At 37.8% G+C, this 14,159-nt stretch overlaps 1 protein-coding gene across 1 annotated transcript; it reads right to left on the bottom strand.

Moving 5' to 3' along the window:
* Positions 1-4: 4 nt before the first annotated feature.
* On the bottom strand, positions 5-1,513 carry LOC121374464 (2'-5'-oligoadenylate synthase 2-like). The gene is made up of 2 exons (XM_041501565.1): positions 1,332-1,513; positions 5-130 (listed from the first exon to the last, which is right to left on the bottom strand). The coding sequence occupies exons 1-2, from the start codon at positions 1,479-1,481 to the stop codon at positions 5-7; spliced, it is 276 nt and encodes a 91-aa protein (XP_041357499.1). The 5' UTR covers positions 1,482-1,513.
* Positions 1,514-14,159: the final 12,646 nt, after the last annotated feature.

Raw genomic sequence — 14,159 nt, 5'->3', positions numbered from 1 at the left:
TTCCTCAAACGTTTTCATGAACCTTTGTGAACATTTTCTCCATGGAAAAAAACTGGCGGTTTTCACATTCTCGCCACAGATGAATAATAAGCAATTCAAGGACATATGACTTGAGTCCGACATCTTCAGTCTGAAAACAATGAATGAATGAATGAATGAATGAATGAACCAACCAACCAACCAACCAATGAACCAACGAATGAACGAATGTTTAACGACACCCCAGCACATAAATACACATCGGCTATTGGGTGTCAGAAAAGGTAAGTACATGGAAATATTATTTATATTAAGAATACTATTTATATAATTATGTAAATACACAGTGTAAAGAGTTGTCGGGAAACGTATAATATAATACAAATATCAAGGTAAATATATTTTAAAACATTGCATAGAAATATAAGTTTAAAATTAATTCTGCGTGGAATTTAAAAGATTCCAAAACATTTTTGTTGCCAAATACATCGTTTCTCGTCGGCTTCAGATGATTACACTCCACCAAAATGTGGTGCACAGTCAGTGTACACTGACAACGTTCACACTGAGCAGGAGGATCTTTCTCTAAAATAAATGAATGCGTCGAATATGTATGACCGATGCGGTCACGGCACAAGACTACTTCATCCTTACTCTACCACCCGTAGGAGGACTGCCACTATCTCAGGACTGTTTCGACAGAATGAAGCTTTTTCATGACCGCAACAGATGACATTCTACGACTGACAAACATAGTATTTTCTTTCACTAAAGCATATAGTGCAGTCGCCACCTATGGGACAGACTAGGGAAGACTTAACCCCGTTACCACGACCCGTGGCAGTACAAACCGAACATGAAAGATGGAATTTCAGACACCGACCAATTAAGCGTCTTGTTGATTGCGGAGTAACTGGTCAACTGTATACCAATGTTTATACAAAAACTTCGTCTACATGGACTAACATAAAGAAACGAATGTTTGAATACACATAAAAGAGTGCAATTAAATCATTGTATTCCAACGGTCCTCGTATATTATGCTATAATATTATCACGTGCACATATACCTGCACCGACTGGTATATCAAAGGTCGCGGTATCCTCTATGTGGGATGGTGCATATATATATATATATATCAAATATATTATATATATATATATATATATATACTCGTATATATATATAAAGACCCCTTTCTAAAACTATTTGTCAAAATTACATGCATAGCCGATGATTAATACTCATGTGTGCTCTAGTGGTGTTGTTAAACAAAAACAGACAAACATACCTGCGCATTTAACTTGAGACCAAAATATGGTTGTAACATCACATTTGTTCATATACGTACCTTTTTCCAATATTTGACAAGTCGAATGAGATTCTTAACATTTTGTGGAACGGATTTGACGAACTCCGCTTGCTTCTCGGCAAAACATACAGAATAGAACTGTCGTTTTCCTGGCGATTTGCGACTCATTTCATCGTATATTTGCGTCATCGTTTCTAAAATTGTAAAAGCTAATGTTACAAAAACTCAAATCAATTGCATATTACGTCAAACTTTTAAAGCGAATATAAGCTTGTGGTGGTGGTTGGGGAGTGTGGGGAGGGTGACACCATTGTATGGGGACCCAAGCACATTATATATAGGCCGCTTTTACTATTTATACAAATAATTTTTAAGAAAGATAATTTGATTGAAGATTAAACAAATTTCTAAATTGGAAAGTGTAATATGTGGAAGTTCAAATCGTAATCTGAGGCATTTTCGTTGAGTCCTCGCAACAATGAACAAATGATGAACCTAGTCACTAGGGGCCGACTTTACAAAGCCTGTTTATGACTTACACGCGTGTAACTACATACATTTACAATGCTTAAACACCAGCGTCTAAGGAAAACAGGCTTCATAAATTCGGAACAATATGTGAGAAGTTTCATGCATTGTGTGGTTGCATCCAGTGAAATGATTTCAGTACGGTCTAATTAAATTGGTTACTGTCATAATTGCAAGTATCATTAATATTAATAACAAGTGTAATACCTCATAGGGGTGGGATTTAACTCATTCGGTTGAGTGCTAGCCTGAGGTGCTTACGTCGCAGGATCGAACCACCTCAGTGAATCCATTCAACTTATTGGGGTTTCTCTCGTTCCAACCAGTGCACCACAACTGGTCAAAGGCCGTGGTAGGTGTTTTCCTGTCTGTTGGAATGTGCATATAAAAGATCCCTTGCTGCTTTAGGAAAAATGTAGCGGGTTTCCTCTGATGACTACGAGTGCTTCAGCGGTGTCGTTAAATAAAACAAACTTCTTCTTTTTTCCATTTTCGTAATCAGTTATTTACGTTTCATTGAATCAACACTTATTCTACCTCCGATAACGCAATAACAGATGCCACCAAATGTTTATAATGCTTAAAATGCACGTACATTTGGTGATGAATGCATTGTCTTGTGGTCAGGCGTAGCTAGCAGCTGTGTATTACGCCAAATGCTATGGATTTTATCCCGGCCTAGACATTACAATGTAGTTTTTTTTTAAATTAATTTCTATTCACGCAATATATATCCATTTCTAATGGGATCCCTCCATTTGGTACACGAAGATTCTCTATGCTGTAATTCGAAAGAGTTAACGGTACCAGAGAGCCTTCGGCAATTCTCCGATTTAAAGCAATTTGATCTTACTGGTTGCAAGGAGATCCACTGCTGGGAGCAGATCCACTTCGATTGGCTGATATCCAGGCAGTTTCACTTTGAACATGACAGAGTGCATCGTAGTTGCGAACATCTCCACGTCACTAGCCCAGTTCAAATCGTCCATGATGTGCTTCTCCAATACTTCTACTACCGTGCATATGTTCTCTCGAAATTCGTCCACGGTGTCGAAGTCATTAATGAACATGACCAGATCAACATCTGAACTATCCATCAAATTTGTGTGCTTGCCTTGTGATCCACTCTAAATAGAGATCAAAATGAGTTTACTAAATGATGCGTTACATTTTTAGAATTAGAATACAGTACATCACATGAGGAAAAGTAAAACTTTCGTTCTGTGTGGTACAATAATCGGCAACATGCTGTCGTAATATTCTTTAAGAATTCCTTCCTAAACATTGCTTTTAATGAAGATAATAGAGATAGCTGTCAAACGTTAAAAGGTGTGCTCATAATGAGTATTTAGTACACATTATACAACTTGTCCAAATAAAAAATTAATGTGGCAACTTAAATTTGTTTCTTTTCTTCTTCTTTTTTTTTCTTCTTCTTTTTATTTGGGGGGGGGGGGGGGTGTGCATGTTAGTATCTTGAAGTGGTAGTATGCAAATTAGTGTAGTATGTTCGAAGACTGCCTATATTGACTTTTTTCTTTTTTTAAATATGTAATATAATTCTATTGTATTAACTACTTAACATCTACCTGCAGCCATATATAATAACATAAAATTAAAAAGATATTTAATGGAGACAGACTTGTGAAAGAAAGCTAGCAGATCATGGTAATTTAAATACCGGATACCAATCACCATTTAACCATAGACGTCTCATCGAAGGTATAAACTCTAATTCGATTGATATTTTAAAACATGGATCCAGCCTCGACTGACTTTCAACGTGACGTAATTTAATCATTATTATTGGTTTTCCCGCTTATTATTTATTTATTTTTATTTTTATATATATTTTAAAGAAATAACCTGTATTAGATCGCAATAATTTATTAATAAAAATAACACAAGGTTTCGAAAACCTTACGTAACTTTCACCATAACGTTATGTAAAGCATCCTTTGACTAAAATGATAGTGGATCTAAAATAATAAAACTTTTAGAGTCTAGACTCAAGACTCTAATAGAGTCTGAGACAGTAATGTCATGACAACGCCATACAAATTGCATGAGTGTGACGTCATTTGAGATTGAGTCTGGACGTTTTATAAGCACGGGCCCTGTTTGTTTCTATTAGGGATCAACTATTTATTTCTGTAATTTCGCTATTTGACCAATCTACCAAAACTGTGTCAAGATTTGTGTCTCTCGTAATGTGGAAGGTAACCTCAAGTCCTGGGGCCAGTTTCACAAAAAATCTCAAGTTTACGTCTACGACTAGCAGTTATACTGGTCATACATTTACACGTGTTTGGCATCTATTTCATACAGAAAATTACATCATTACTTTAGTTGGAGCATTTTAATGACAAACAAAAATTGAATATGTATACTTCAAACTATTTTTATTGTACTTTTAACAGTAATAAAAAATTGTGGTTTAAGCGTAGATTTACGTTTACGTGCAAAACTTGGCATACGATGTTTTGTGAAATTGGGCCCACTTTGTTTAAAGGGACATTCCTGAGTTTGCTGCAACTTTTAAGATGTTATCGACTAACAGAGACTTTTTAACCATTGTAATTACATATCAAATATATTGTTTCTGAATAAAATATTAGTGGCTCTATATTAAACGTGTTATTGATTGTTCTAATATTTGTACTAGGTTAAATTTCATTTTATTTCCTAAAAATTATTTTTTCGTACGTACGAATTTATTTGAAGACTAAATCCAGTTTGGACTTCTTACAAATATTGAGATGACCAGAAACACACTGAATATACAGGTACTGATATTCTAAACAAGAAAATCAACAATTAAATACAACTGTTTTTAATTGTATTTAAGAGGTCGGTTATAATCATAAACATATGTCTTTGTATGCCATTTAGCAGGGCGCAAAAGGACTGCGTAAGGAAGATCACGTTGGCTAATTAAATAGCCTCGCGTCGTGACGTCACTTAACAACAGCGTCAGTTTCAAATAATTTCGTACAGGTAAGACGCAATTGTTATTTTTAATTTAAAGGAAAGTCCGGTAGATATATTTTGCCGCGACGGAGTTCACCTGAACGCTTTGCACGAGATCCCTAAGTATTTGAGGAGCGTACGTGGAGCGGTGATTTCATCATGCCGTATTGTCGGCAGGTGTGCCAGTAAGTAAATAAATACATAAATAAAAATAAACAGGATAATATAAAAAATAAAATAAAAAGGATAATATACCAAAAAAAAATAAAAATAAAAGGCTGACATTATTGACAGAAATTCAGTTGCACAATATCATATTTATTGAATTGCTTGCAGTTGCAGGTGCACATATAGGTGCTAAAACGGCTTCATTGGTGTTTCCAGATATTTATTGGTATGTTTCCAGATATTTAGTGGATCACATGTGGGCTTTTGTGAGCTTCATTGGTGTGTTTCCAGATATTTAATGGATCACATGTGGGCTTTTGTGAGCTTCATTGGTGTGTTTCCAGATATTTAATGGATCACATGTGGGCTTTTGTGAGCTTCATTGGTGTGTTTCCAGATATATAGTGGATCACATGTGGGTTTTTGTGAGCTTCATTGGTGTGTTTCCAGATATTTAATGGATCACATGTGGGCTTTTGTGAGCTTCATTGGTGTGTTTCCAGATATTTAATGGATCACATGTGGGCTTTTGTGAGCTTCATTGGTGTGTTTCCAGATATTTAGTGGATCACATGTGGGCTTTTGTGAGCTTCATTGGTGTGTTTCCAGATATTTAGTGGATCACATGTGGGCTTTTGCGAGACATATGTAGTGATTAGTGTTAATTAATTGGCTTCAGTAAGCTTAACAGTGGTTGTTAAAATTATTTTTGTCTTAACATGCATTATGTACAAATGGGCTAGTGAGATAACAGCGTATTCATATAGTTAATGCATGTAAAAATTGTGTATCATAGATACTTGGCAACTATGTTATGGTTTAATGAACTTTTCTTTTTTTTGAGCATAATGCCATCGCAAAGCAAACGAAAATCGGCCGTGGGAAACAAGTCTCTAGCAAGACCAAAAAGGCGGCGGTCTGCAAGGGGACCAGCAACCGTTGAGGAGACTGTGGAGCCATCCACATCACAGATGTCTGAGACAACAACAACGGGTCCAGATGTGTCGGGGCAATCCACATCACAGATGTCTGACACAACAACAACGGGTCCAGATGTGTCGAGGCAATCCACATCACAGATGTCTGAGACAACAACAACGGGTCCAGATATGTCGGGGCAATCCACATCACAGATGTCTGAGACAACAACAACGGGTCCCGGTGTGTCGGCAATTTCTGCTGAGGTGATACGCCAGTTGAAGGAAGAGGGTTTGGTCCTGCGACAAGCTCCGTCAGCAACAGGAACCAGCCCAGCTGCTGCTAAAGATGTTAGATTGGGGCCGCGTTTCGGGGAAGTAATTTCTACCGCACCAGCGCCCAGTACGTCACCGGAACAGCCGACATTTATCACTGGTGCCATAGAGCAACTGACAAGTACGGCAGCACTGGGTCGTGATGATTATTCAATTAATGGTTTGAATGGTAGCATCTCCCGCCCTCTTGATATAAATGTTGACGTTCGTCACAAAGAAAAAATTTGGTCTGACCAGTTTGTTGATTTTGGTCAGCTTTTGCAAAATCGACCCATTGATGAGTTTGACATTTCTTTTCAAACGAATACTTTTTCGTTGATCCCGAAATCCAGACCAGTACCTATTCGGTCTATGGATGTTTGGAATTCGGCATGTCCAAATATATGTCACAATCGTAGTGAAGACCAGGCCGGATTTTGGCAGTTTCTTTGATGAAATATGCAAATATCGTCCAACGGATTGCCAAGAAGGCGGGAGATCAGGCTGCCATAACTTATGATGTTAATTTTAGGAAGTGGAGACAAGCTTCCTTTTGATGTGCCAAATAATGAGCTATTCCTCGAGGCCATGGCAACTGGACATTCAGTGCCACCCACGAAGGTTCAGTTCAAGCCATATATTAGTGTAGGTCAGAATAAATTTTGTTTTGCCTTTCAGAGGAATGGGGTATGCAATAGAAACAACTGCTGGTTCAAGCATGTCTGCAAAGCCTGTGGTGGACCCCATTCCTTTCGAAAATGCTCAAAATTCGATAAAGCAAATTACACCAATACCGCAGCACCTCATAATTCAGCAGCAAACCAAAAAACAGGATCCAGTCAGCAGAGTAAGGCCCGTTAAATTTGACTATTTGCGTCCCTTCTTAAAAGGATATGATTCAGAATTAGTACAGTTTTTAGAAGCAGGATTTAAGAATGGCTTTTCATTGTGTTATAATGGACCTCGGGCATATAGGTCTAGTCCAAATTTAAAATGTGCTATAGAAATGCCAGGTGTTTTGATGAAAAAAAATTAACAAAGAAATAGAGTTGGGTAGGATTGTAGGACCCTTTAACACACACCCTTTTGCCAACTTACAAATTTCACCTTTAGAGCTAGTTCCCAAGAAAGAACCAGGGGTGTATAGGGTTATTCATCACCTGTCCTATCCTTTAGGGTCTTCAATTAACGACGGGATTTCTGATGAACATAAATCAGTACAATATGAAACTTTGGATAAGGCCATATTTCAAATTAACCAACTGGGACAAGGGGCGTTGATGGCAAAGACTGATATAGAGTCTGCTTTTAGAATTATTCCGATAAGCCCATCAGATTATGAACTCTTAGGTATGGAAATAGCAGGGTTATATTACTATGATAGATGTCTACCCATGGGTTGTTGTTCCATTTCGTGCCAATTATTTGAAAAGTTCAGCTCTACTTTACATTGGATAATGGAAAACTATTTTCAGGCCAGGTTCGTAGTTCATGTTTTAGATGATTTTATTTATTTATGGGTCTCCCCGTAGAAAAACATTGTCAAAATGCATTGCAAAATTTCTTAGATCTATGCCAACATGTCGGAATTAAAATAAAGCAAGAGAAAACTGTTGAGCCCACTACATGTATTACGTTCTTGGGGATTGAGTTAGATACTGACTTGATGGTAGCCAGATTACCGCTAGATAAAATCGAAAAAATAAAAACATCACTACAGGCATTCCTAGGCAGGGAAAAAGTGACACTTAAAGAAGTACAGTCATTGATAGGTTTATTAAACTTCGCATGCAGAGTGATAGTACCTGGCAGAACATTTCTGCGGCGATTGATTAATCTAACTTGTAAGATTTACAATCCAGGTCACCATATTCGGCTATCCAAAGAGGCGAAATTAGATCTGAAGGTGTGGACAATGTTCATTGAACATTTCAATGGGACTACTATGTTTTTGCCAAATAGTTGGGAGTCGTCAGAACAACTACAAATGTATACAGACGCTAGTAATGTGGGGTATGGCGCCATATTTGGCAAACATTGGTTACATTGGTTATATTAACATCAAGGAATTATTTCCAATTGTTCTAGCTTTGGAGCACTGGGGACAGCAACTGGGTAATAAATCAGTTTTGTTCTTTTCTGATAATAATACAGTGGTAGCTATAATAAATAAACAAACATCGCCCAATACCGCAATGATGGGTCTTTTCAGGAGATTGGTATTAGCAGCCTTGAGATTCAATATTCATTTTAGAGCCAAACATATACCAGGAAAACTAAATGTACTGGCTGATTACCTGTCTCGTTTACAGGTGGCATACTTTCATCAAGCAGCCCCACAGATGAACAGAATTCCAACCACAGTTCCACAGCAGTTATTGCGCATTTAAACGAGACAGTCCTTCGACTCATTGATGCAGCACTAACTGATAAGTCTAAACAGTTATATCGTAGAGCATTCAGTTTGCTACAACAATTCATACACACAACGTTGCATATGCAGTGCTCCCTGCCAATTAGTGTACATACAGTGGCATTATTCATTGCCCACATGGTGGACATTGGCTTTGCTAGTTCAACCATCACAACTTATATGTCAGCTATAAGATATATACATAAGTTGGGGGCCTTTAAAGATCCCACACAGTCTTTCATTATTCGGAAAATGCTAGCAGGATTAAAGAAAATAAATAAAAGACAAGATTTCAGGCGCCCACTGACAAAACATATATATTGTATCAAATTATAAATGCGCTCTAGATGAAGTTTGTCCAACAAGATACAACAAACTTATGTTCCGGTCAATGTTTTTACTTGCTTTTCATGCATTTTTGCGCATTGGGGAAATCACCTACAGTGGAAACAGTAGGAATATTCTACAGACAAAGAATGTGCAATTCTTCAAAAAGGGTTTGCAAAATCCTTCCAGAGTGGAGATAAGTTTTCACTCTTTCAAGGGTCATTATCACACTGCCCCCAATTACCCTATCTCTTAATGCTCAAGCGATAGAGGAATTTTGCCCAGTACATACTTTATACAGGTATCTACATCTTCGAGGTTCTTCTCCGGGTTGTATTTTTGTATTCCCGGGAGGATCTACGGTTGTCTCATCTTATAGCTAATAGTATATATAGTTTATGTGTACCAAATTTCATTATTTATTTATAAGTCTTTCTTAGGAAATGTATTTTTAATTATGTATGATTTTAGCACTCATGAAGCATTCACAAGTGCAAATGGGGTGGTCTTGACAGGGGGAAATGTATGTGTTGTAAGGTCTCAAAAATGGCTGCTTTCAAGCTAACATGGTATTTTAAAGATTGTCGGTTCTCTCTAGGCATTCAGTTTAATTACGGAATACTACACGTCAGCTATATATCACAACTTCATAACATACCTTTTTATGTACATTATTTCCTGGGATAATGAGACTTGAAATATAGCACGGAAATGTAACATCTACTACAAATATATATATATATATATACAGTTGAATCTCGTTGGCTCCAACCTCGTCGGTGTTCGAGAAAGTGTTCGACCCATCGGGTAGTTCAACCGAACCATTCAGTCAACATCGGACATTTCCGTAACATCAGTTAGAAAGTTGAATTAGATACAAATTGTGTAATACACGTAAATGCATTGAAATCAAATAAATAAATGGCAAATTCTTAATCTGTATTTACATGAATTTATTACTGAACACCGGCCTCGGTGGCGTTGTGGTAGGCCATCGGTCTACAGGCTGGTAGGTACTGGGTTCGGATCCCAGTCGAGGCATGGGATTTTTAATCCAGATACCGACTCCAAACCCTGAGTGAGTACTCCGCAAGGCTCAATGGGTAGGTGTAAACCACTTGCACCGACCAGTGATCCATAACTGGTTCATCAAAGGCCATGGTTTGTGCTATCCTGTCTGTGGGAAGCGCAAATAAAAGATCCCTTGCTGCTAATCGGAAGAGTAGCCCATGTAGAGGCGACAGCGGGTTTCCTCTCAAAATCTGTGTGGTCCTTAACCATATGTCTGACGCCATATAACCGTAAATAAAATGTGTTGAATGCGTCATTAAATAAAACATTTCTTTCTTTCTTTTTTCTTATTACTGAACAATTTGAATATTTTAACAATAACAAAACGCAGCACTGTCCACTTTTCAGAAATGTTGTCGTTTTCAAAGTAACGCTTTATGCTGAGGCCCGTTTGCGCACTAAATGTTTGATTGGTATCACGGTTCATCTAACAGTTGCGGTAACACTAGCTGTACTTGAAAGATCATTACCGATAGTCGATCGTTAACAAACAACATGACAAGTGTGGTGACAAAAGGATTGCATAGCTAGTGTTGCGATTCCCCGATTCATCTATGTCTGCGTCCTTAAATAAAACATTTCTTTCTTTCTTTCTATAGTTCGTTCCGCCTAAATAATTAATCCGAAGGTTATAATAACCAACTGCGCAAGCGCAGCAATTGTTAGTCCTGTTTGGCGGTTTGCCATAAGGCCAAATAAAAAAAGAGTTGGTGATCGTCCCCGCCCGTACCTGAAAAATGCGCCCGCCCCTGAAATTGTTTTATTTTTTAGTTTGTTAAAAACCGTTAAAAATGCGTCGGGATAGCAGCAATTCAACTTTCGTAAGCACCATAACGGGTTAAACCATCACCAGGTCCATCTGGCGGCCAGTGAAGGAACTACAACATCCAGGCGCATGCGCTGTTGACTGCTACTCCTGGTCTCCAGGGTTTTATAAAGTTTTTCACAGAAAAAAAAAAGAAAAAAACTCCCCCCCCCCCCCCCCCACCCTGATTTGTGTGATCAAAAGGACGATCACCAACTCTTTTTTTTTTTTTTTTGTTGGCCTAATTGATATTTGATGGATCACCAGTTCGAGGGAAATATAGCTATTAACATAGATGGGACTGACAATTTAGTTCGAGCGAAGGCTTATAGTCGACCCTGGACGTGTTCGACCCTTCAGCAGTTAATATAAGGGTTTACCGAACAAAAAACTCGGGACTTCGTTTTTGGTTCGAGCGTTGCGGTGTGATCGACCCTTCCGAGGTCGAGCCAACGAGATTCTACTGTATATATATATATATATATATATATATATATATATATATATATATATATATACAGTCGACCTTCGATAACTCAAACTTCGATCTTTCAAATACGTCGATCTCTCGAAGTGAAACGGCGGTCCCGGCCGAACTGCTATACAAACTAGTAATAACAGACTTCGAACACTCAAACTTCGAACATTCGAAAAACTCTATCTCTCAAAGTAATTTTGTGGTCCCACCATAAAAAAAATAAGGGATATTGCACTTCCAAAACTCGAAGTTTGTGGAGTGACTGAGCCTTTTAACTGTACCGGTAATACTTTGAAGAAAAATGAATTGTCACCCAAGCCAAGCGTGAGTGCCCCGACTGGTCTCGGCTATCGATGATACACGCGGTAATTACAGAATAATAGATCGCCGACTATGCGGAACGAAATGATCCTACATGCCTGCATTGGGTTGTCGGTGTTTGTACACGGCAGCGGGCCTCATTACACAAAGTACGGATAGTCTTGTAATCTTCAAAGAACTGTTGTAATAACAATTAACGCTGTTTGTTTTTTTCTCTTAAACGAGTGCATCATGTCAAATTTGTTATTTGCTATTTAAGTGTGAATTCAAAATGATTCATTACTAGTCATTTAGTTATGTTAGAAACTGATACATCAGAGATCGAGCAATCTGGAGAAGGACCCGTTAACGGGGGGGGGGGGGGGGGGGGGGGGATAGCCAGATCGGTCAATAGTCACGTTTTCTTGTCATCCAAGCAATCTGGCGAAATGCCCAGAAATGGGGGGGGGGGGGGTCTCCATAGCCTTAGGTGCTACCTGCAGAACCGTGAACATTCGGAAGAAATGCTGCTCAATCTGTGCAAGATTACAGACAGTAATGAAAGACGATTTTTTTAAGCAAGTGTGCCAAACAATCTCTAATTACAAAATTTTCCGGATAGTTCTGCTCTTTGTACTTTGTGATTTGAGAGCTATAAATTATTTTGTACTGTTGTGAATGTTTTATATGTAAAAAAAAAAGTACATAACCTAGTGCTATTTGGCATACAGCGTTTTGATTTGTTATGTTATGACTCGCTATGTTGGTGAGGGTTTTTAAAAAGATTTTTGTGATTTACAATAATTTTGCTATTTATATTGTGTATTTTTTATTTGGTAAACAAACGTACTTAGTGCTAATCGACATTCATTATTTTAATTTATTACAACGTTACGTTCCGCCTTGTTTTGACATTTGAAAAATATGTCAACTATAATTTATCGCTTACTTCCGGTTATATGTAAGTACGTGCTTTCAGTTTTCGTTTTTTGTTTTTTTTTACTTTACTGTCAATTAATACAATAAAAGTACATAGAGATGTACGTCAAATTGATCGGATTTATCTCGTTTCTGTTAATATTTACTTACTTTTATCATATACACAGAAGAAATGTGCTAACATCCGATATCAACGAAATGATAATACTGCAATGCAGTTTCACTTTGAGGTCTGCTGTACGAATTTCGAACACTCGAACTCCCTGAAACTATTTCGTCGTCCCCTTCAACTTCGAGTTAACGAAGTTTGACTGTATATATATATATATATATATATATATATATATATATATATATATATAGTCAAACCTGTCCTAGCGGTCACCTGTACTCAGCGGTCACCTGCCTTAAGCGGTCACTTTTGTAAATGCACCTGTAATAAGCGGTGACCGGTCTAACGCGGCCAGCGGCTACCTAAATCCGATCCCAAATCGCTAAAATACCTGTTTTAAGCGGCCACAGTAACGTTTTACTATTATATAAAAGGGATATTTTAACAATAGCAATAAGGTGCAGGAATACTAGTACCCATTCAGTCCCGACATCTCTACTGTGTATCAATTAAGAAAGTATACCTTTGCAATGCATCTAATTGCCTCTGGGCAGGCTACGCTTGACATTTGTAGATTCACTTACTATGACAATACACCGCAGGGAGTAGGAATTAAATAATTAAATGGAAAAAGAAAACAAACTTGTTGAGAACGGTTAATTTAATACATTCCATTTGCATTATTTCTGAAGTAGACGACATGTCAAATGTTGATTTATAGTCATCTGTGAAGCACACATCCGTTGATTAGCAGTACAGACGATAAAAAAGAAACAACAACAAATGTTTTAAAGACTATATGTGGCAACCTGTACTCAGCGGCCACCTGTCTTAAGCGGCCACTTTTATCTACTCCTTTGCGTGACCGCTTGAGACAGGTCACATATATATATATATATATATATATATATATATATATATATGTGTTGTGTGTGTGTGTACGTGTATGTGTATGTGTATGTGTATGTGTATGTGTATATGTATGTATATATATATATACATATATACACACACACATACACATACACATACACGTACATGTACATACACACACTCACACACACACACACATATATATTGGACATATTAGATGTAACAGGTCCGTAGGAACTCGAAGACATAAATGTACCTTTTTTGTCATACTCTATATAAGTAAATATGAAAACATGGCTTGTGTCCCCTCACTGGAGGCTGTCTCACACACACACACACACACACACAGAGAGAGATACACATCACACACACACGGACACACACAAAGACACACACACAGACAAACACACACATACACACCACACACACCCAATCACAGAGACACACACACTCACATACACACATGCACACCACACACCCACACAGACACACACCACACACTACACATACACAGAGAGACACACACACACAGATGGACACAGAGAGAGAGACACATATACACACACTCGCACACATACACACACTCACTCTCACACACACAGACACATACACACACAGACACAGACACACACGCAGAGAGGCACATACACA

This window comes from Gigantopelta aegis, chromosome 6 (genome assembly GCF_016097555.1).
Source record: "Gigantopelta aegis isolate Gae_Host chromosome 6, Gae_host_genome, whole genome shotgun sequence".
NCBI classification, from domain to species: Eukaryota; Metazoa; Mollusca; class Gastropoda; order Neomphalida; family Peltospiridae; genus Gigantopelta; species Gigantopelta aegis.
This window is presented reverse-complemented; position numbering and strand designations above follow the sequence as displayed.